At 38.3% G+C, this 21,988-nt stretch overlaps 3 protein-coding genes across 3 annotated transcripts; all 3 read right to left on the reverse strand.

Moving 5' to 3' along the window:
- Nucleotides 1-676: 676 nt before the first annotated feature.
- LOC122051808 lies at nucleotides 677-6,072 on the reverse strand. Its single transcript, XM_042613106.1, has 7 exons — nucleotides 5,620-6,072; nucleotides 5,154-5,294; nucleotides 4,721-5,086; nucleotides 4,349-4,591; nucleotides 2,903-2,995; nucleotides 1,132-1,332; nucleotides 677-1,007 (listed from the first exon to the last, which is right to left on the reverse strand). The coding sequence occupies exons 1-7, from the start codon at nucleotides 5,968-5,970 to the stop codon at nucleotides 795-797; spliced, it is 1,608 nt and encodes a 535-aa protein (XP_042469040.1). The 5' UTR covers nucleotides 5,971-6,072; the 3' UTR covers nucleotides 677-794.
- Nucleotides 6,073-6,182: 110 nt separating this feature from the next.
- Nucleotides 6,183-9,405, reverse strand: LOC122051806 (formin-like protein 16). The gene is made up of 2 exons (XM_042613105.1): nucleotides 8,183-9,405; nucleotides 6,183-7,646 (listed from the first exon to the last, which is right to left on the reverse strand). Exons 1-2 carry the CDS (start codon nucleotides 9,382-9,384, stop codon nucleotides 6,335-6,337), a joined length of 2,514 nt encoding a protein of 837 aa, XP_042469039.1. The 5' UTR covers nucleotides 9,385-9,405; the 3' UTR covers nucleotides 6,183-6,334.
- Nucleotides 9,406-13,892: 4,487 nt separating this feature from the next.
- Nucleotides 13,893-21,462, reverse strand: LOC122051809 (pyrophosphate--fructose 6-phosphate 1-phosphotransferase subunit beta-like). Its single transcript, XM_042613107.1, has 16 exons — nucleotides 21,083-21,462; nucleotides 20,751-20,912; nucleotides 20,499-20,620; nucleotides 20,127-20,180; nucleotides 19,889-19,995; nucleotides 19,690-19,795; nucleotides 19,172-19,235; nucleotides 18,292-18,380; nucleotides 16,801-16,932; nucleotides 16,501-16,671; nucleotides 16,277-16,392; nucleotides 15,808-15,919; nucleotides 14,794-14,878; nucleotides 14,444-14,488; nucleotides 14,308-14,376; nucleotides 13,893-14,204 (listed from the first exon to the last, which is right to left on the reverse strand). Exons 1-16 carry the CDS (start codon nucleotides 21,267-21,269, stop codon nucleotides 14,128-14,130), a joined length of 1,698 nt encoding a protein of 565 aa, XP_042469041.1. The 5' UTR covers nucleotides 21,270-21,462; the 3' UTR covers nucleotides 13,893-14,127.
- Nucleotides 21,463-21,988: the final 526 nt, after the last annotated feature.

Consider the following 21,988-nt stretch of genomic DNA (forward strand, 5'->3'; position numbering starts at 1 on the left):
TCATCTGACATGGTAACCAATGTCATCAATGATTCAAACTATGTAGAGAAAATATCTAATTTGAGATTTAAACTTTCGTTACATAAGAATCATCTTGCTTCTTACTATCACATGTTGGACCTCGGAGAAAAATTATTATTTATTTATTTTGATAGTTTAGATATCTAACTCTTCAAATAAATTAATCCTGAAGATAATCAATTTGACTGTATAAAAATTTTTGATTAGTCATTAAAATAAATTTAAAAAGTATAAATGAATCTTAGCGGACAATCCATCCCTGAATAGGATGGGGAGAAGTTACCCGTGTAGGGTGGGGAGAAGTTATTAATAGGAAAATTACTAACGTGGTTATCAGGCAACATCATCCACGCGTCGCTACCACAAATTTTCCATATCAACGTCTAAGTTCATGGCATTGTATTCAAGAGGAGGAATTTTAATTCAGCTGAAACGGAGGTAATCGACATTAGCAAGTTCCAAACAAATGCAGGAAGCCTTTAAATAGGAGAAGGCTGGCACTAACTTTTTCCCGTTTCTCATTAAATATAGATTTAACTAGGAGAAGGCTGGCGCTAAATCTAAACAAATGCAGCATCCATTCTTGGAATTAATTGACTTACCAAAAAAAAATCTTAGAAATAATTTTGCCAATTTTTCTTTTAGATTTTTCTAATTGAAAGTGATTTCACAGTAAAATTCACTATGCATTTCAAAGTCTGGATACAATCAGGTTGTTGTTAATGAGCCACAAATAAATAAATTATCAATTGGCCTCTACACCTTTTTTTTAATCAACACTTTGAGGGTCTGACATAAGTTGGAGGCAGCGAGGGGCAGTGTTCGTTCATATTTGCATAAGGGTTAAGGGTGTTGTATTCAGGCAGCTCCATTCTGTACTCCCCTAGTATCTGGCAGAAAGGAAGCTTTTCTTCCTGCGAATTGCACCAGCTTGGTAATCGTGTCTGGTTGTTCTCAAATATGTTAAGCATGTAAGCATCGCGAATCTGCCAAATTGAGAGCAATATACAATAAGGGCATAGTGAAGAAAGAGCTAAGCTGATACATAGAGATCAAGTGACATCTGGTGGAGCCAAGAATCTAATCATCATGGATGAACTTTGCACTTACAGTGAATTCAGTGACTTGTATGGAGTTGGCAAGTGGGCCAAATATTCCAGCCTCCTTGTACATTTCCAGAACAAAAGCAACGCAAGTTGTAGATTTTCCATCACTATAAACCCAATCGTCTTGTTCGGGCATGGTAAGCAACTGATCAAAGGTCATTCCACGCCTTTCAGTCTCAATGATAATCTCATGCAAATCCAATCCCTGATAAGCAAAACCAGGTTAGCTACCCGAAGGAGATTAATATTTCTGTTTCTATTTTAATAGTAGAAGGCTCAACCCAATTAAAATATTCATTGTTAGCCAAAAATCAGATGAAGGGTAGCAGAGAGGAAAATCAAAAGAACAGCAAATAAGATGGTATTAAAAGGTTCCCAGCATAATATTAGACATGCCAACCAAGGGTCTATAGCATTCGCGAAGGCAGAAACTTACAACTGCATTTCAATTTCAGCCATTTTTTTGTAACCAGTTTCCAAAACTATGGTAAGAGTGTAAGACTACCTAAACTTCACACCAAAGTCGTTTGAGTGGTGGAAAGCTACCAAGTCATCTTAAAATTAAGCAACTGACCACAGTAATTAAGATTAAAACTAAAGCTAGACTACAATGGAGACAAATGTTTGTTTTATAGTCATCATCTGAAAAAAAAAACCCAGAAAATTAGTATAAATTTTCACTTATTAAATCAATGAACTCCACGTAAATCACTAATATAAGTGAAAAACTTTATCAATTATCATACTGCTACCGTACATCCTAGATCGACCTAGGGAGTAACATTTTGTGTGTAACCATATGAGCATTTTTTTTTAAAAAAAAAGGAAAAGATAGTTGTTTGAACTATTTACCCACCCAAACATATTCCTAGCACTTGGTGTGCAACTACATGATTTTCTTGGGAAGTTACTTGTGGTCAAGAGCAAAGTATTTCCATTCCTAATGTTGTATTAAGTATTATCTTAAAAAGATTAATCTTAAAGTAAACTTAATGAACTCAATGGACTCACATAATTGCAATGGGATTTGGAAAACAAAAACAAGATTGTGCTAACTCATCTTCTACGAGACTTGGAAATTCCATGTATGATAGCAAGACAAATACTCTTGGTTTCATAAAGCTAAACAGCAATTGTACAAACAATATATTTAGTTCCAGAATCTTCTCCACCATGTTGACCAAGTCCATGCATGTATATTATTCAGATCCCGAGGTGAATCCACAGCAGATGTGAGCATGTCAGCCCTACCTAGAAACCTTGCATGGTTCATTAATTCATTTAGGGATTCCTATGTTTTCATTCATACACTTGTGAAGTGTGTAAAGTAGACTAGATTGTTGGAAGCCCAAAAGTAGATCGACTTAGCTAGAAGTACAGGTTTTTTTTTAAAATTATAAACACCAGCAAAAGTAAAACACGAACTCCAGCTTCAATATCATGTCAAGTTATATATTTTATATCATTAACAGTTCTCAACTATCTGAGCAGCAGCAGAAGCAAGAGGGAATCACAATTTAAATAATATCTGAGATTTAGCATGTAACTCCTTAATTTAACCAACTTGCATAAAAAATCATTTTAATAAGAGCAAACAGTCAAAAAAAAAAACATTTACTATATATACTTGCATATTTGCATAGGCAAGAAAACTTAGAGGCAGATATTTCCATTTTGACTTCTTACTCAAGATAGTTACTACCTAGCTAGCGTTCCTCAGAAAACAAAGATCTAAACTTAAAACTACAAATATTTCACTGATCTGGTTCAAGTACCTCAGTTCCAAGTCGTTTGTTGAGGGCTTCATTCCACATATTAGCAGCATAGGCAGGTTGCAACCTAGCCCACATGGACATAACAGACATTACCTGGAAAACAGACCATTGAAGAAAATATTTAGATGACCAAGGAAGACCCTAAATAACGCATATTTGCATTTTAAAAAAAAAAAGCTAAATAGGAAGATATAGTCTGTACAGGGTGGTATACATGGTACATAACAGCCCTGATAAATACTGGTAATCAGACCAAGTTATACCTGTCCACCAATTCAATAGATAACATTGTTTTAGTTTCCCTCTTTTTTCGTCTTTTCCACTCCTCTCTCTCTCTCTCTCTGTGTCTATTACCAGTCAAGCTCTCTGGCTGTCCTTTGCCAATCAGTTCATTTTTTTTTCTCTCCTAACAGAAACCAACACATATCAACTGTTGTTAAGTCAATCAGTAGCTTTCCAGTAAGCAATCAGTCTTGAGCATGGACCATTACTTGAAACCATGGCTCACATTGGAGAATCTTGAAGGCTTAATAGTAAACCCACAATTACATTTGCAACAAGGGAGAGTGGTAGCCACCAATTCTTTATTTAACTCCAGATGGAGGTAGATGAGAGTGAGAAGCTTTACAAAATCCTTAACTCCTAAACTCACATCTGATTTTGTTTCATAATACCTAGACCATTCTAAACTATCATAGGGCTCTACATGCCTTCACTAAATTTCCAACACAAGTCCCATGCATCAAGTATGAGAATAGTTCTCAAATGTTATCTAGAAATTTGTTATATATGATTTATGTTGAAGTAGAAAAACTAAAAGAGCATTTGATCCGAGCATCAAACATCTGTCCAAGATGCAGAGGTAATGAGGAAGAGGATACAACATACAAAGCTACAACACTAAAGAAAACTTAATCTGAGTCAATTAACTGTTTGTATTTAGTAAACCCATAGGTACATAGTACATTCCAAAAGAACTAAACTTCCTTATGTCAAAGTTCAAACTCTTACATATCCACATAATAAGTGTAGTATGACAAATACTTCAAGAGATAGAATCAAAATTAATTGGGACAACAAAATTGGTTAGTGAGATTGGAACCATTCATCAAAGTGATTGTTTTCAGAAAGAAATAAAAAATCATATAGAATACAAGGAATAATATGAATCAAGAGTTCACAAAATAAAATCTGAATAACGAAAAGTTCAATGTAATGTTTGATGTTTCTTTAGTATATGAACATTTAAAAGAAAAGATTGTGTTACAGTAAGGGAAAATGCAGAAGCTAAGATATATATGTTAAACTGTAAAGAAACAAATTTAACGGGTATCTAGAATCTAATAAACAAAAAAAATGAAAGAAGTGTGAAGAATTAATAGATAACATTAGCAATAACAAAAGTATCCAAATTTGTAATTTGATTAAGCTTTATTATGCTCATACCAAATTAGCATCGAGGGGAGGCGGATAATTATCAGATATGGTATCAATCCAGCTAAATATCATGTTGTGATACCCATAGGGTTTTCCAGACATGCTATGAGCATAAGCCCATGCTTCTGTTTCATTGAATTTTGCACGCAAGTCAGGATGCAAAGGAAGCAGGGCTATTTGAGGGTTAGAATCATCCTTCAGTGCCAAGTCCCACCACTCATCCCATGGAATCACCACAATAATCTCCTCTCCCTGTCAGGACACTCTAGTCAGTTAGAAACCTGGAGAGAATGATTTCATCATTCGGACTTTAATATAACAATAAAGCACAACAGTAATGATTCTAAACTTAAAGTTGGATTTTTAAAATCTCTCAAATACCTTCTCATTCTCGTGTCCAGATTCTCCAACCCATAGATTGCCCATGTCATCCTTTAAGCAAACTGCCGTATGCCCAGCAAATGCACCAGTCACCCATTTTTCTAAAGTCTCAAAACCACCCCAGCGACCACGTATCTTTGATACTGCTAGGAAATCACCCGAATGAATATCCTCTACTCTAACTGTAGCCTGATGAGGTTGAGAACGTTTCTCAAAGGTGGCATCCATATGCTTCTCCAAGAATGCTAAATTAGCGTTCTGACCCCAGCCAGTGTTGGAAAAGAGAGGTAAAATATCAACCAAAGATAGCAAAGTCCCAAGCATTCCCGAGGACATGAGAAATACAGATATGCCATGTTGTTTAACCTGAAGAACATTATAAGATATTAATCATAACTACTCTCAGGAAAGAAGAAAAGTTATCAAAATTTACATATTCCATTTCCGCTGGCTCTTCCCATGACTTTATCACTAGCGTGTGTTCTCGAGCTGAGAAATAATAATCCCACGTTATCCTGTATGGTGTTGCAAATACATAGAGATCCATACATGTCCAGCTATGTGCCGCATCAGTCTGCAAAAGAAAAGAAGAATTAACATCAACTTGAACCATTACTCCAAATGATAATCATCAAAGTAACCTGAAGCAGACAAGACAAAAAAGTAAAATAACTGAGGCGTGTTACATTGCAAAGTTGTTAGAGGATTAACATATATGTTTGCAGTGCAACATCATTCAATTTGAATACAATCAATAGTTTGTACCATTAGCACATAAAGAAAGCAGGACACAAAACTGGAGAACATATCAATGTAATACTCTCTCACGCGAAAACACAAAATGAAACTAACCAGCGACATAATTCAAGTTATCTAAATTTTAGAAAAACAGAATTTGCCTTGATATGGAGGATCGCGCTACCGTTTGCGCTTTGACTGTAACCGTCTTCACCGAGCTCGACGAATTCAAGTCGCGCCTCGTTCTCGAAAAAGCAGGCGCCCTTCCAGCCGACGGCCGCGGCATCGGGGACGACGGACCCGACATAGGAAGGTAGGAGATCGACGGCGCTGTGTAGGTTATTCATAACCGGCCAGGAGATCTGGCGGGGGAGAATCGGGAGCACGTCGTTGACGCGAAAGGGAACCTTGAAGGCGATCGCAGGCGAGCCGCCCAACCCGAAAGATAACGTCAACCCTACCCATAGGAGCGGCCAAAGCGGCGACGGAAGGGAAGAGGCGACCGCCACCATGGCACGGAAGGGTTCCGCTTCCGATTCCGATTCCGATTCGTCTCCTCCTCCTCCGTGGTGGTGACCCTCGGTACGGGCGCAGATATGTTCGATGTTTTCAATAGGCGACAAAAAGATTGAAGACCGTCCGATCAGTAAATGAATTAACGGGGCAGCTCCAGCTGCCGTTGAGAATTTAGATAGGATAAATCAAAATAATTATGAGAAATGAATAAAGAATCAATTAAAAAGCTGCATAAATTTACTAGGCGGAGGGTTTGTGGTAAAATATTTATATACAAAATAAATAAAAAAGAGAAAAAAAAAAAATTTAGACAGTCAATGGTGCTGACTTAGCACGAGTTTGTGTTCCTCTTCTCCCCTGTCACGACGTGTCTTCGTCGTCGCTGCTCGAATCCGACCTGACGTTTCGCGACAAGAAATTCGGCGGCAAGTGGGGAAACCGCGCCACCGGTTTCTTGTCTCTCGCCGACGACCTCCCCGCCGAAGCTTCTGCGGACGGTCTGTTTTTCTTCTGCAGGTTCCGCGCGATGTCGACGCAGGCCTTGTCCACCATGTTCAGGAAGTCTCTCACGGTGACGAACAGCCGCAACGGGTGGGCTCCGTTCTTCCTGGAGGTTCCAGGGTGGTAGTATTCCGTAACACCCCTCACCAGCTCCATCACCCGCCCATGCTCTTCTCTCGTCCCTCGCAGCTCCTCCTCGGCCGCCTCGACGAATGCCCGCATCTCCCTCGTGAATCCGTCGCCGCCGCATGAGTCCAGGAATTGCTTGATCTCAGCCAAACGGGCGCCTAGAGAGGCGCAGGTCCCGACGAGGGAGTCGGGGTCGATGCCGGCGGCCTTCTTGACGCTGGCGAACTCATCACTGATCCCCCCGACGACAGGAAGGCCCAACTTGATGTACTCTTTCTCCCTCTCCTCCCTCGTGCCGGCGCCACCCCGGCTGGTCGTGCGGTCCAGGGTGGTCGGGCCGTGGCTATGGTTGCGGGTCACCACTAGGCGCTTGCCCTCTGACCGGACGACCTCCTCCACTACGAAGTGCAGCAGCGTCGTGCTCCCGTCAGTGCTCTTCACGTCGGAGAGCTTGCAGAGGGCGGAGAGGTTGAAGGCCTGGGCATTGCCGCGGGCCGTGCCGGCGTTCATTAAATTGCCGGCCTTGAGGACGGCTTCCAGTAGCTTGAGCAAAAGGCCGCGCATCTTGAGCTCCTTGCAAGCCTCCTCCATCGTCTGGAGAGACTGTCGAAGCTGCGCCACCTCGTGCTCGTAGTTGACCCGGAAGAGCATGGCATCGAAGCGGGCGAAGGGGGAGGAGGGCACGGCGCGGAAGATGTGGAATAGGAAGGACTCCGCCTCGGCTAGCATGGCGGGGTTTCCGTCGTAGCTTCGGACCAAGGCCGCCTCCTCCTCGGTGGGGGCAACCTTGGTGAGGCGCTCGAGGACATCCGCAGGTAGGCCGCGGCCATCGACGAGGGCTTCGAGGATTTCGCTGCGGCCGAAGGGCAGGGAGCGGAGGACGATGGCGATGTTCTGCGACCTGCGCTGATCGAGCAGGGAGATCGCGGCGGTCGGCATGCTGGGGCCCGCATCGCCGGAAGCAGCGCCAGCTCTACCTCCGGCGGCGGAGGATTTCCTGGCCATTGTGCCAAACAGGACTTCCAATATGTCCTCATCGAATCTGAAACAGAGTGAAAAAAAAAAACTCAGTTAATTCCATAATCAGCTCTAAACACCAGAGCAATGCTGTTGTTAATAAGATCAAGAAATCAGGTTTGAAATTGAATCGTTGACTTGTATGAACATATTGACTTAGTCGATCCTGTTGATTTGACCACGTTGTCAGTTTAATTCTCAATCTAGTAAATGCATCGGATACCTACTTGTTCACTAATACTAAGTCTTAGGAAGATCAGGAACTAGTTCTTCCGTCTATGCACGAAACTGAGAGAGGATAGCAACAATCAATGCAAGTTAAGCAAATTGAAAACTTCAAACTTGGAAAGGATACACAGGCAAAGGACAAGCAAACATGGATTTGTCTACGGAAAATACGGTGAAGTGATAATTATCAGAAGAAGCCATGCAATTGGTCATGATTTGGTGGATTGTACCTAAAGTGAAGTCTCCTAGTCAAGGTTGAAGGTTTTGTTGCCCAATGTTGGCATTTCAGCAAACAGGTGAGATTCATGATTCACTGTGGTGTTTGCAGTTTACCTGAATGAGCCGTCGGTGATATTGTCCCAAACCATCGAGTGCTGGGCGTTCGCCGGGTTCACCTTGTCCCAGTGAAGCGGCTTCAGCTTCTTCGTCGAGCCATCCTCTGGGACAGCGGCGGCCGGTGACACCGGCAGCACGGGCGGTGGCCTCGCGGATCGGCTGCTGGCCGTACGGGCGCCGCCAGTTGGTGGGGCCGGTGGAGGCAAAGAAGGTCGTGATGGAGCTGCTGGCGGGGTTTTCCGAGGAGGAGGAGGAGGAGGAGGAGGTGGTGGAGGAGGAGGCCGTTCCGGAATTGATTTCGCGACTGTTGGGGAAGGAGGTGATGCAGGGACCGCGCTCGATTTCGTCGTCGTCGGAGGCGGCGTGGATGCAGAGGCCGCGCTTGACGTAATCGTCGGTGGTGGGAGAGGAAGGGACGGAGGCGTCGCTGGCGATAAGACCGAGGACCCCGAATTCAATCTTCTCGGCGTTCGAGTTACTGATGCCTGGTGGGAAACAGCCACATGCTTCGCGCTCCGAGTGGATGTGGCTGCGGCGGCGGCGGCGGCTGAATACGAGAACTGAGACGGCGCGCTCCGCACCGAAGAAATGGACTGCGACGAACTTATGCTGCCAGCGGGAAGCAACGGCCTTTCTTGTATCCTCCGCCGGTTTGCCGGGGGAGATAGTGACCCATCAACACCAGCTCCACCATCGGCTTCTCCAGCCGAGCCGGAGGCATCCAACTGGTTCCGGCAGAAGGGGCACCTCTCCTCCCTGAAATCGCGCCAGTAGATGGCGTCCAGCCCATTCTCGTCAACAACATCGAGGCTCGAAGCGGGCTGAAGCTTGGGCCTCGAACTAGCGCGTTCGGGGAGGGCGACATCCGCGACTCTGACCTGGAAGCGCCGAGCGAGGAAGAATAAGGTCAAAAAGAGAAGAGCGCAAAGGGCGAAGCTGCTAGCTGCGGTGACGGCGACGGCGACGGCGACCCTCACTTTGGATCTGCAGGATTGGGGAGGTGCAGAATTCGAAGCCGGGGCCAGCGCCGGCTCTGGCGAAGGAGGAAGTAGAGGAGGCCGGATTTGGGAGGAGGGGGTGGGGAGGGAGGGGAACTGGACTTGGATGTTCGTCTGCGACTGGGCGGCGGAGATCGCAGCGGAGGTGAGGAAGATCAGGAGGAGGGAGAAGAGGAGGGAAGGGATGAGCTTCGCAGCCATGTATCAAAAAAAAGCAAGGAAAGAATCAGAGGGAGAACGAGAAAGGGAGGTACTTAAATGGGAAAACGTTGACAACGCGGTTTGAAAAGACGGCGTCAACGAGCGTAAAGCGAGCGAGAAGAAATGCGCTGAGACAGTTTTGACTCGTGCGAAATCCAAAACTTCTCGGCCAAAATTAAATGAAATTTTGCACCGTTTCACCATTAAAATAATTAGCATTAAAAGTGTGTATATATATATATATATATATATAAATAAAAACAATATTCTATTATAATAACTTTTAATTAAAATTGCTAATCTACCTATATTAATGTTATAGAATATTTATATGATATGCTGTTTTTATTAATAATTATAAATATATTAAATTGAATAATTAAAATTATAAGTCCTTCATATGCACAATAAAAAATTATATCTATTTTTAACATCATCAAATTTTATAAAAAGCATGCCACCGACTTTATGTGCTTGATTCATGTTCACATCCTTCACGGTAATTGTCAATCGAAGAAGTATAAGAAGTATCATTGTCGGCGATATCGGGTTCACAAACCTCTCTGGATTAAACACCTTCGGTCTCTCCTACATATCCCGATCCCTACTGATAGCCAATGCATTCACGTAGATAGTCATCCTAGGAGGAATTTAGTACTTGTCGCTTAAAGGATCGATGGCCAGTGGTAGCACAAGGTTAAGGTAGCTATGAGTGGCTTTTGTGTTCTAGAGACGATGGTCACGGTCGAGTCGCAACGATAGGGGCTGAGTCGACTTTGCTTGTGCCAGGGAGAGCAACAACAACAAAACTCGACGAGAAGAGTAGTGAACACGGTGTGGTGGTGTTGAGGGAGAAAGGTAGCAACGTGGGGCAAAGGACAATTGCTACAACGATGGTCGTATAAATATCACGTGTCGTTAGGGAGAAGGGAAGGCTTAGGGCTGTAAACGAGCCGAGCTGAGCTGATCTTTAGGGTGTTCAAGCTTGTTTGAGAAGGTAATTGAACTGAGCTGAGCTTAAAATGTTTATTTTTTAGGAGTTTAAGCTTGTTTAAACCTTGGGTTGAGCTTGGTTCATTTAGATGTTATCGAGCTCTCAATTCAAGATTGGCTTGAGCTTGATTCGAGCTTGGTTCGTTTAGATGTTATCAAGCTCTCAATTCAAGCTTATTTATTGTTTGAAACTTTTAATTATTTGACTGATTATTGAGTTTAATAATTCAAACTTATTTGTTTATTTTTATTTTATTTTATTATTTATTTAACATATTAATAAGAGTTTTATTAATAAATATGATTCACGAACATTAACGAACTGAGCACATACGTGTTCAAACTTGTTTGTTTAGTTTAATGAGTTGTTCAAACTTGTTTATTTAATTGATCTTGTATATATTAAATGAACATAAACAAGTTCTTACCAAGTTGAACACCAAGTTTATTTACGAACACTTGTTCATTTACAGCCCTAGGGAGGTTGCAGTCGTGCTCGTTGAGTCACAGTTGGACACCTACGAGGAGGGCCAAGGAAGTCAACTTCGGCGTCAACGTCGATTACTCGCGTGATAGACCATGAGCAGTGCATTGTGGCATCACGTGCAAGGAGGTGAAGCGGCCATGACGAGGAAAATTTAGGTTAATTGAAAACATGAGACTAAAACAAAATTTTAATGTTTTTTTTTAAATATGTGAGGTTGGAGCCCACCCTAGCCCAAATGTTGCTCCGCCCCTGTCTGCATGGGTATTTGTTCTAATAAGTCTTATGATTAATTCTCAACGAATATAAAATACCTCATTAGATGTTTGATCTTCCCCATATAAAGAGACGTTGTGCTAGGATAAAATGTCTCCTATAATTTATCTTTCTATAATTTATCATAGGGTCGATGATATTAAATTACTTGGGATGAATGATATCATCTTTACTTACTTTATCCCATGCTCATATAATATTTAGATATTTGAATATAATGCAAATAAAATTCTAAACATTATTAGAATTTCCACGGGCTCCTTTGTACATCTATTTATAAGCACTTTCGAATGTAGTCATACTCTTTGTGATTCTCAATTATGACATGACATATATCCATATTCTACACTTGTAAAATAAATGGCATGAGTTTTAATATGGTGGTTGCGGCCTCAGGGTGTAGCATAGATAATAGGTGTATGATATTTCTGGTGTAATAATTAGGGATCGATTCTCAGGAATTGACGACCTGGCGGGGTTTATCCTACTATACGTCTGATGTTTGTGTATCTACATGTACTTTCCTCCATATCCATAAGACTGATACTAGGGGGACCGTTAATATAACGAATCTATATTTTTTTTTTGAATATGATGGTCACGTAAATTACAATGACTATCTATCTTTAAATAGTCAATCCTTTGTTAAAAATCGTTCCTTCGCACCCAACCAATGTGAAGAAGCATTTCAAATTGTCTTATAAAGTAGTTGTACTAGGCCTCTAGGCTGGAGGAAAGTATAAGCTTGCATTTATATCTATGTATAAATTCAAACCCTAAACCCTTAATAGATTTGTAATTTGCATCATATATATTTTTAAAACTTTCATTTGACTAAAATTATTTTATTGTAATAGTTTAAATCAAAATTACTTTATATATAAAAGTTTATTTATTTAGTTTAATAAGTTATTTAAGTTTATTTATTTAATTGATTTAAGTATTAAATGAATATAAATAAAATTTTTATTAAATTGAATACCAAATTTTACTGTGTGATTCGTTTACTCCATTACTTAATGGCTCTTTTGTAAAATAAACTAATAAAAAAGACATTGTATGTAAATTCTACATAATGCATTCTGTTAGAAAAATTCGGACTGTTAGTGAGAAACCAAGTGAGATTTTTTTTTTAAATTTCATTTCATAACAATTACCTATTAATGAAGGATAATTAATTAATTAAGATGCCAAAGCCTTTATATAATTGATAATTACATTAATAACATAATATATAGAATGATCATTATATATATATATATACCAGTATCCAGGGCATTCAAGGTTGATTTGGGATCGTGAGGTAAATAGACTTTGTAAAGAAAAAAAGTATTTAGGGTTTAGAGTTTAAGGTTTAGAACACTTATAGTATTTTTTTTATTCTTCTAGCTAAACACACTTAACATACTTAACATTTTCCCTTAGACAATACAATTTTATTTTTCAGCATTTGCAAAATTTGAAATGTGAATGGCCTGAGATCTTCTATTATTTTCAGAGAATAACAAAATTTGATAGGTGTCTAAATATATATAATTATGATTAATTATGAAAAATCATGATTATACCTTAAAAAACAGTAAAGAACTTATTGAACATAAAATAATATTGAATAATCACATTAAAAACAACATAATATTAAACAAAAATATTAAATAATTAAACATTGAACATTATTGAGATTCAATAAGGTTTGAAAATAAGCATGGAGATCAATGAATATTTTTTAACTCAAAAATTAATTAATTATATATATATATATATATATATATATATATATATATATATATATATATATAATATTTTTTTAAAAAGTATTATATCCTATGAGCATCTAAAATTTTTTATTTTTAATACTATAACCCAAAAGAAAAGCTTAAACCCTAAAGAGAAAATCTTATTAACTTAAACTCATTATAACTCAACCCTTAAATCGTAAACTCTAAATACATATAATATACTTCGTGAGCATCTAAAATTTATAATTTTGAAAATCATAATTCAAAAAAGAAGTCTGAACTTTAAAGTAAAAAATTTTACTCATTATAACACAACTCCTAAATTTTAAAATCTTAAATGCTATATATATATATATATATATCACATTAATATTCCCATAAATACATTATTATACTCCGTAGATACTTAAATCTTTTCCGTTAAAATTTTTTTTTTAACTAAATACCATAACCCAATTAGAAAATCTGAATCTTAGAGATAAAATCTTAAAAAAATTTACCTGAACACTAGTGATAAAATCTTACAATTTTTTACCTTGAACACCATAACCAAATTAAAAAATCTAAACCTTAAGGGTACATCTAAATTATTTCCATTTTTAATTAGATGATAGTCTTCAAATTTTAAAATTTTAAAATTTTACCTTTAGAATTTAAACTTCCCAATTAATTTATAATGTTCGGTTAAAAAAAAATAAAAACCATTTAGGTATTTAAGGGGTTTAATATTACATTTATAGGATATAATAATTATTTAGAATTTATATTTAAGAAAATATTAATTTTTAAAAAATTTTAAAAAAATGCGCTGATATCCTAGGCACAGTCACGCACTGGGTAACGCTCAGGTTATCCGTTTCGTGACAAGGTGAACGGTGAGAAATAAGGTTGGTCCTGAAGCATGCAAAGTCCATGACGAAAGCTTCATGATTTGACAATAATTAAGCCGTTTGGCCCAATTAGGCTGACCCGATTTATGCAGGAAAGGTCAACTGATCTTGCTGTTCCCCTCGATCTACACTTCAACCGTATAGATTAGAGGGTGTGATGGAAACCCTTTCACAAAGATGTCCACAAGTATCATACATATCAAATTCAATGTTGAGACATCGCATCTGCCGACTCAGCATATTTCTAAAACAAATTTTTTATTCGCCTTCTGGCCCTGGGACAAGAGGGAAATGCAAGAGAAAATACCAAGTTTGTGGTTGACTGAGGGTGTGATCTTAAAGTCAATTTCAGACGCGTCGTCTAAGCCTGGGCTCCAAGTTCCAAAAGCAGGGTGTGGTTGACATCGTTTGATCCCGGACCAATAAATTGAATGGGGCCTGAAAAGTTGAATTAACGAAAACGATATTTAGCTGGAGGGAAAAAAATGGAACCAACAAACAGAATAGGAATAGGAATAGGAATAGATTTGAGGGATCAGACCAGGGCTGATGTATCTGTTCTTGATAGCCCACTCATCTCGCAGGGCTGCAAACTTGCCAAAAGGGGCACCTGAATAATAATTATTAGGATCAGAAACTAAACCACATAAATGTTACAAAAGAAGAAAGAGATTTACCATCGAGTTCGACCATGGCCTTCTTGATCACTGGCTTGAACTTACCTGGAGGCAATTCGTATCTTATAAGAAACAAATAGCAACTAAATAAAAGTTTAAGCTGGAAATACATTAGCAGTCTTTCAGTTTCACTTGACAAGTCAAAGCTACAGGTTTATATATATTTTTCACTTGACAATTGTGCAACAGTTCTGTGTATATGTTTTGCTCCTGATCTCAAGCTGTTCATTTATGGGGAAAAAAAACTGCCTAGCAAACCAAACAATTCACAAGGCTTAGCAAATAGAAGTACAGGAGAAAAATCATGCGGATATTTTGAATGGCAAGAAAAATAAGCAAAAATAGCATACCATGTCTTCTCTCTACATCCATCAATGAAGTCAATGCAGTTCCACCAACGGTCCATTCATCAACAGGAGCATTTAAATTACCAACCTGGAAGTGTGGAGCCAAAAAAGAAGAGAGAATTAGTTACTAAAACCTAGAAAAACATTTTATACTATTTCTTGGTAAACTTTAATGAAAACATTGTTTAACAATATAGACTGGGCTAATTATTCTCAAACTAATACAAGCATCAGCCTAACTATCATTCAAGCAGGACTTTTACATGGTTATCTTTGCCATAACTTCACTCAAGCTGGTAGGACAACTGTGACAAACAAACTATGTTTGGCCCTGGTAACACGAATAATCACAAATCATATGGCAAAAGGTAACTCGCTCACCCCAAGTGCCCCATAGCGAGATGAAGAGAATAAATCATGGTAACCGAGCGACATCTTTAGGTGGAAGGGATTTTATTCCCCAAGAAATTGTTCCTGAGGATTCGATCTCTGCTCTCATCTAGCAATCTACCATCAAGTACCAACTCGGCTATGCCCATGGGGCGATATAAACCCCTTTGTGCATCAAGCATTAGGTCACTTAATTATGATTTAATTCCTTAATGTCAATATTGTTGTGTTGTTATTAATCTTGTATTAGCCCACTAATCCTTCAAGTAGCTCAAGCCAAAGCAACTTAGGAGGTTCTTCCCCATAATGGAACATATCAAATGAAGTCAATAGAAAAGAAAAGGTAAGAAACCATTGATTCACCATTTTTTCTTATTGAACTAGAATTACAAAAATGACTTTTACCAAAGATTTCTCGTAGATTGTTTACCAAATCAAACAATGTTCTAAGAATCATAGCATGCATGACTAATACAAATCATAAACGGATACATATGACTCAGAAATTGATGTGGCATGCACAAGCAAATGCAGTGATAATTATACTGACAAATTTGATGCATAAAATGTAGCAATTACTAGCAGTGCAATATCGATTCATAACAGAAAGTGATGAAGATAACAAACTGAGGAAATGAGCCCTGTCTTTCCAGAATGTAACAGGGCTCCTGCAGCATAACCCAATGCATAGCAATAGTTGGCATCAAAATTTGTCGGCAAGCCACATCTTCCTTCATATCTGCAAATGTAGAACTCCTAACTGAAACAATAGAGTATAAGGAAAACCAAAACACCCTAGTAAGGTTGGCACAAAATAAAATTAAGAACTTTAAAATGTGTGAATGAAGGGTTAAAAAACCAAAAGGAAGCCTATGCTAGAGAGTACTCCATAATGAAATCAAAATAAAAAATCTTGAACTCTATAGAGAATCTAATGTATTTCTTGATGTAAATATCGCCAATGATTCTACAATGATGCCTAAAAAACCTTAGCATAAAATCAAGCCTCACCTGAAGTGGTCAATCAACATGGGAAAAAATACAAAGACACTGGAAAGCCAGTGCAGACCAATTGAAGTAATATGGCTATTCTTACCCAAAAAAGTGGGACTGTCCTTTAAAATTTCTAGCATATTTATCCTCCAATTTTCTTTTCTGCAACTCAGTTTCAACCATGGAGATAAGCATTTTCTCAGTTTCAATTTTGGCAACCTGTACAAGAACATAAATAAACCATAAACAAAATGACTAGCCAGTCATTTCAAAAATATCAATAACACTGAAACCTACATGGCATGATCATTAAATAGTTAGCATCACCTGTACATTTCCATGCGGATCTCTTTCCAACAAGAGTTGCTCTTGGATTTGCTGGGGCAGAAATTCAAAGAGAATTTTCGATTGTTGTTGAAGTTTATTTTTCCACAACCCCTCAGCATCAACTACATCATGAGCTAGGATTTCATTTAGTTCAGCAATAAGTTGTTGAACCTGAAAGGAAAGAACAGAAATATCAATACAACAGTTTATATCTGGACCACAAATGAATACCAACAGATTCCTTGTTTACTGATTTATATCAAACATGCAAAAAGAGGAAAAATAAGGAATAATTCATGCCTCAGGAATAAAATCAATCAATCCTTCAGGAATAAGTATGACACCATAATTGTAGCCAAGTTCTGCCCGCTTGCAGATAATATCAGTAATGTAATCTGTAACATTCTTAAGTGTTTGTTTCTTAGCAGCCACCTGTAAAATAAAGACTGTGAAGTCAGAGGAAATAATGAATAATTGACACACAGTGATGAAGAAAATTACACTGTACATCAAAAGTATTGAGTTATTAATTACAAATTACTCATTCTATTCTGTTTCTCTCATTGTATGCCTTTTTCTGTTAATCAAGTTTACATTTTGCTCAAGTTTCTCAACCCATGGGTATTTCAAATGGATACTCAGTGAAAGCATAAGCAATGAACACCGTACAGACATGCATTCCCAGGCTCATCAATGGAACATAAATATTTAGGCAAGTTTAATTTAATTCAACAGCAATAAATGCCCTCAGAATAAAAACTCCCACAAAAACACCCTATGGGTTACTTTCAACTTAAATCCTAAGGAAGCACTAAAGAGATCACTTTCCTCAACCCCCCAAAAAATGCAGACAGCCTTCATTCATCTTTGATCATGGAGAACATCATTAAATAACTTACAAGTTAATGAACCACATGGTAGCTTGTAGCAAGATAATGACTACATCAGAAAAGATACATTTTGGATTACCAAATAGCTATGTAGCACGGATACTCCGAATTTTTATTTTTTTTTTGCAGTATCGGACATGGATACGGATATGGTACGCATATCGAATACGGCCAAAAATGTGTTGTGGACTTTTTTGAGGTTTAACCAGGCAGATGCATTTTGGATATGGCTAGGATACGTTTTTCCAGATACATCTGGCCAAAATTGCAAATATTTAAAATTTTTAGGGTTAATTGAAAAAACTTGAAATTTTCTAGGACTAATTGAAAAATAATTATTAAAAATAAATTGGGTTGTGGGCTTTTAAACCCTAAACCCTATTCTTTTTCTGTTCGCCTCTCATCCTACTCGCCTTTCATCGCCTCTTTAACGTCGCCAGCCAATCGTTGCTACCCCACCTACCGCCGCTCGCCATGTAGGCCCTAAATTATTGTTTCTGATTTATGCTCCACTCCTCTAAAGTGCTTAAACCCTAATCATTTTGTTAAAAATATTTGATTTAGAAATTTGAATATAAGCTCTAATCTTTCAGTCTCCTTTTTCTTCTTTTTGGCTTTTAATTTTTTTGATAAATAGTATCTAAAAGTCTCGGTTTGATCATCTTTCATGATCTTACATGCCACTGTGCCAGTTGCCTCTCTCTCTCTCTCTCTCTCTCTCTCTCTCTCTCTCTCTATATATATATATATATATATACTAGTCATATTGTATCTTATATTTTCAAAATTTGTCGTATCACCGTATCCATATCGTATTCGATACGATACCCGTACCCATATCCATGCAACATAGGCAAATAGATACTTTAACAAAATATTTAAAATTAGATAAGAGAATCACCTCTTCACCAATGATGGCAATGTTAGGATGTGTTTGCAACGCACATTCTAGTGTTATATGAGAAGCAGCACGACCCATCAACCGCACAACTGTAACAGCAGGAGTCATCATAAGTGCAAAAACTAGATATAAATGAATAAGGAAAGAAAAAAAATTATTTGTAATGATTATTTAAATCAGACGAGATTTAGAATAGATTTATACATTCTTGGTTAATAATATTGAGAGACATTGTGGATATAACATGACTAGAACAATATCATATGATAAAAATAGCCAAATAAGTAAATATGGACATTTAAAAAATGATAATTCCAGTTAGCCTCATTGACTATTTCTGGGGTGACCGGCCCGGCCCCACGGAAGCTTTCCACCTGTCACCAAGGTAAATCGGGAAGCGCACGCGGCGGCCAGCCCAGAAGCCCAACATCCTTTGGTTATGCCCCCCCCCCCCCAATTTAGAGGACAATTTTTTGCAAAAATGCCGTAGCTGGGGTTCGAACCGCGGGTGCCTGGGTGACAACTTAGATGTCCTACCGCGGCACCATGACCCCGGGGACGAATATGGACATTTAAGAACTATAAATTGATGGTTCCACATGACCCGATCGTACAATATATACCATCAACAAAAGATTTGGTAATTATTTTTGACAGTTTTATGATGCAAGAATGGTCTGAGTTTGTACGAGAAGGAAATTTAACCTCATCTCTTTAGTGGGTTTAGGTTGCTTTGCAAAACTATTTTTAACAACTAACCAATCTATTCTACAATTAAGAAATTGAGCAAGTTCTTTTGATATCCACAAAGAGCTTTCGGCCAAATATTGAAGCAACTATTTCAGATCAAGCTGTGGAATGTAGCAATTTGAGAGCTTACAATGGTAATATTTGCCAGTAGAGCGTGCATCTATCATTACGTTTCCAATCATTTCAGAGTAGATCTGCAAAGCCAGAAATAATAAAGAGTACCAAGAAAACCATGCAATATCTGACGCTTAGCATTTAGAGAGAGAGAGAGACCCAAGAAATAGATTAACTGGTGAAAATTTTCATGTGAAAATAATTTCTGTTGTCTTATACACTTGCAGGAAGGCACAGGTTACGTGAACACAACTAAGTAAAGAATATTGTGAAAGGAGACACATTGAGAAACACATAAACACTACATAAGATTTCCTATTGTCTTGCAATGATATGAACTATGAAGGTTTGAATGAATTTGTCAAAGTCTCTACATAAGATTTCTGTGCATGTTAAATATTCTATATGATACAGATATTTAAAGCTGCATACTCAATAGATTCTAAATAATTTTGCATGTCGTATCACTCAGCCTTTATGATCCTTAGATGCAGACTGTACCAAACAAGCATAACTCAATAGTGAAGAAGAAACCTTGCATGCAGTATCAAATCCAAAACTTGCAGGAACCTCCTTGGATTTAAGATCTCCGTCAATTGTTTTGGGGCATCCAATAACCCGAGTTTTCATTTTCTTTTGCCTAATCAAATGTGAAGTTCAAGAATAATACTTGGTTAGTAATCATCAAAACGAGTGCAATATTGGTTTAGTGAATTCTATCTCATAGTTCAACCTAAAATTTTCAGCGAGCAGGCATGCATTAGTATTGGAGTCATCTCCACCAATAACAACAAGTCCATCCAAATCAAGCTTTGTGACAGTATCTTCAGCTTGCTTAAACTGATGGCCAAGTATATGAATGCGAGTCAGAATAAAAGGCAATACACAAATTTTTTTATAGTGAGTAGATATAGCTTTAATAAAAAAAAAACACTCATTTTTGATAAGCTAGAAAAGGACGAGTGAAATGCCTGCTCTGGAGTTTCAATCTTGTCCCTTCCACTACAGATCATGTCAAATCCACCCTATTCAGAAGAAAATATAAGACATAACCACATTTTTTTTCCAACTAGGAAAGGACAATCGATAACTTCAATATGTAGAAGGGTAAGGAGGAATGTATTTCAAACTCAACAACAGTAGTTTTTCAATAAGCAGACCACAAATCACATCAGTTAGATATTGTTGTGAAACTAATCATAAGTGTTCTGGTTTGGGGACTATTTTTAGAGCTTAATCCACCAAATTTTAACTGCCTTTATCGTGGAAAGACTTGTATAATAATGACAAGAATCCAGGATAACTTTGAAGTGATTTTTTCTTAGTGATGGAGTAATAAATACCTGATTTCTGTAAGGATAAACAAAATTATGAGTCAGCTCCACATACTTGCACTTCATAATACCTGCTGGACCTCCTTTAAATCCATACAGGATGCTGCCCTTCACCTTTTCCTGTAAGTAATCTAACAGAAGGAGGGAAAAAGATAGTAACAGATCACTTGGATATGAGGAGGAAAACAGAAGAAGAACGAATTATAGAACAAGAACAATCAAGATCAAACAGCTTGATACGCAAAAGGAATAGTGTCTCACCGAAAATCCCAGATATGACATTGTGTCCACCTGGAGCCTGGCCACCAGACAAGACAACCCCAATCTTCAGGCTGGCAGGCAAATCTGAACGACCTGAGCCAGCCGGCACCAGTTTTGCCGACGGCTGACCAAACAAATTGGGAAAAAGCTTCGCGATCTCGTCTATCATACGCCAACATCATCGACAGCGTCACAGGCGTGAGTGAGATAAGTAAAAAAAAAAAAGACATAATTGATAAAGCAAAATTTTCAAGTGAACATCCATCTATCTACCAGATCAACGACGGCGTCGCACAATACTCAAATAGATAAGGGGAATTACAGAGAGTGACCTGGGTTTCCGGCGGCGGAGCTACGAGGGCCGTCGAGGAGCTCGAAAGGGGCCTTGAGAATGGAAGGGAGCGGGAGGGAATGATTGAGGCGGCTGGTCTGCACCTCGCTGTAGACAGAGGCAAGGCGGCCAGGAGACGGAACCTTTACGGTGTCGCCGTTGGCTAGGAGGGACTTCGCCGTCGCCATGGGGAGATCGAGGGGGAGCCAAAAGTGTTCCAGTCGCACCGAAACCGAAGGATTTAAATAAAAAAAATATACATTTATACAAATAAATCAGGAAAATACGGTGGCTCTTGACATGACATTTCTGCATCAGCAAAAGTTCAAACGCCGTAAATTTTGCATTCGTGGATTTCAAACTCTCGCTGGTTGCTCAACCTCTTGCCACCGCACCGTGAAACTTTGGCATTTTACTAAATCGCCTGAGGAAAAGTATTATCCATAACTTTCATAATTCCAAAAATACCTCCCACATTCCCATTATACCCCACCCTTTTCAGGTAATTATTTCGTAGGTTGGCTTGTGTGTGGTCTCTAAATTTTTTTTTTAACCCGTTCAAAAATTCACTCATGTCTATTGTTATCGAATTATGATATGTCAATATGAATATATTAAGGAGACGCTCAGAACTATATTAATTTTAATTTAAAGTGATAAGTTTCTTTAGTCGATCAATTAGATAAAATTAACTAATAGATCTAAAAAATTTCGAATTATTCTAAACTAAAATAAGTATACTTTTATAAATCTTCTTAATATATTCATACCTTCAAATCTAAATTTAATAGTATAAATTAAGAACAATAAATTTTTAAACTTACAAATACTTAGAAAAAATTTATCACAAATTTATTATAAGACTTAAGATAATGATACTTATCAACACCATCAATAGATTCGTAGG

Source organism: Zingiber officinale, chromosome 3A (assembly GCF_018446385.1).
Source record: "Zingiber officinale cultivar Zhangliang chromosome 3A, Zo_v1.1, whole genome shotgun sequence".
NCBI lineage: Eukaryota > Viridiplantae > Streptophyta > Magnoliopsida > Zingiberales > Zingiberaceae > Zingiber > Zingiber officinale.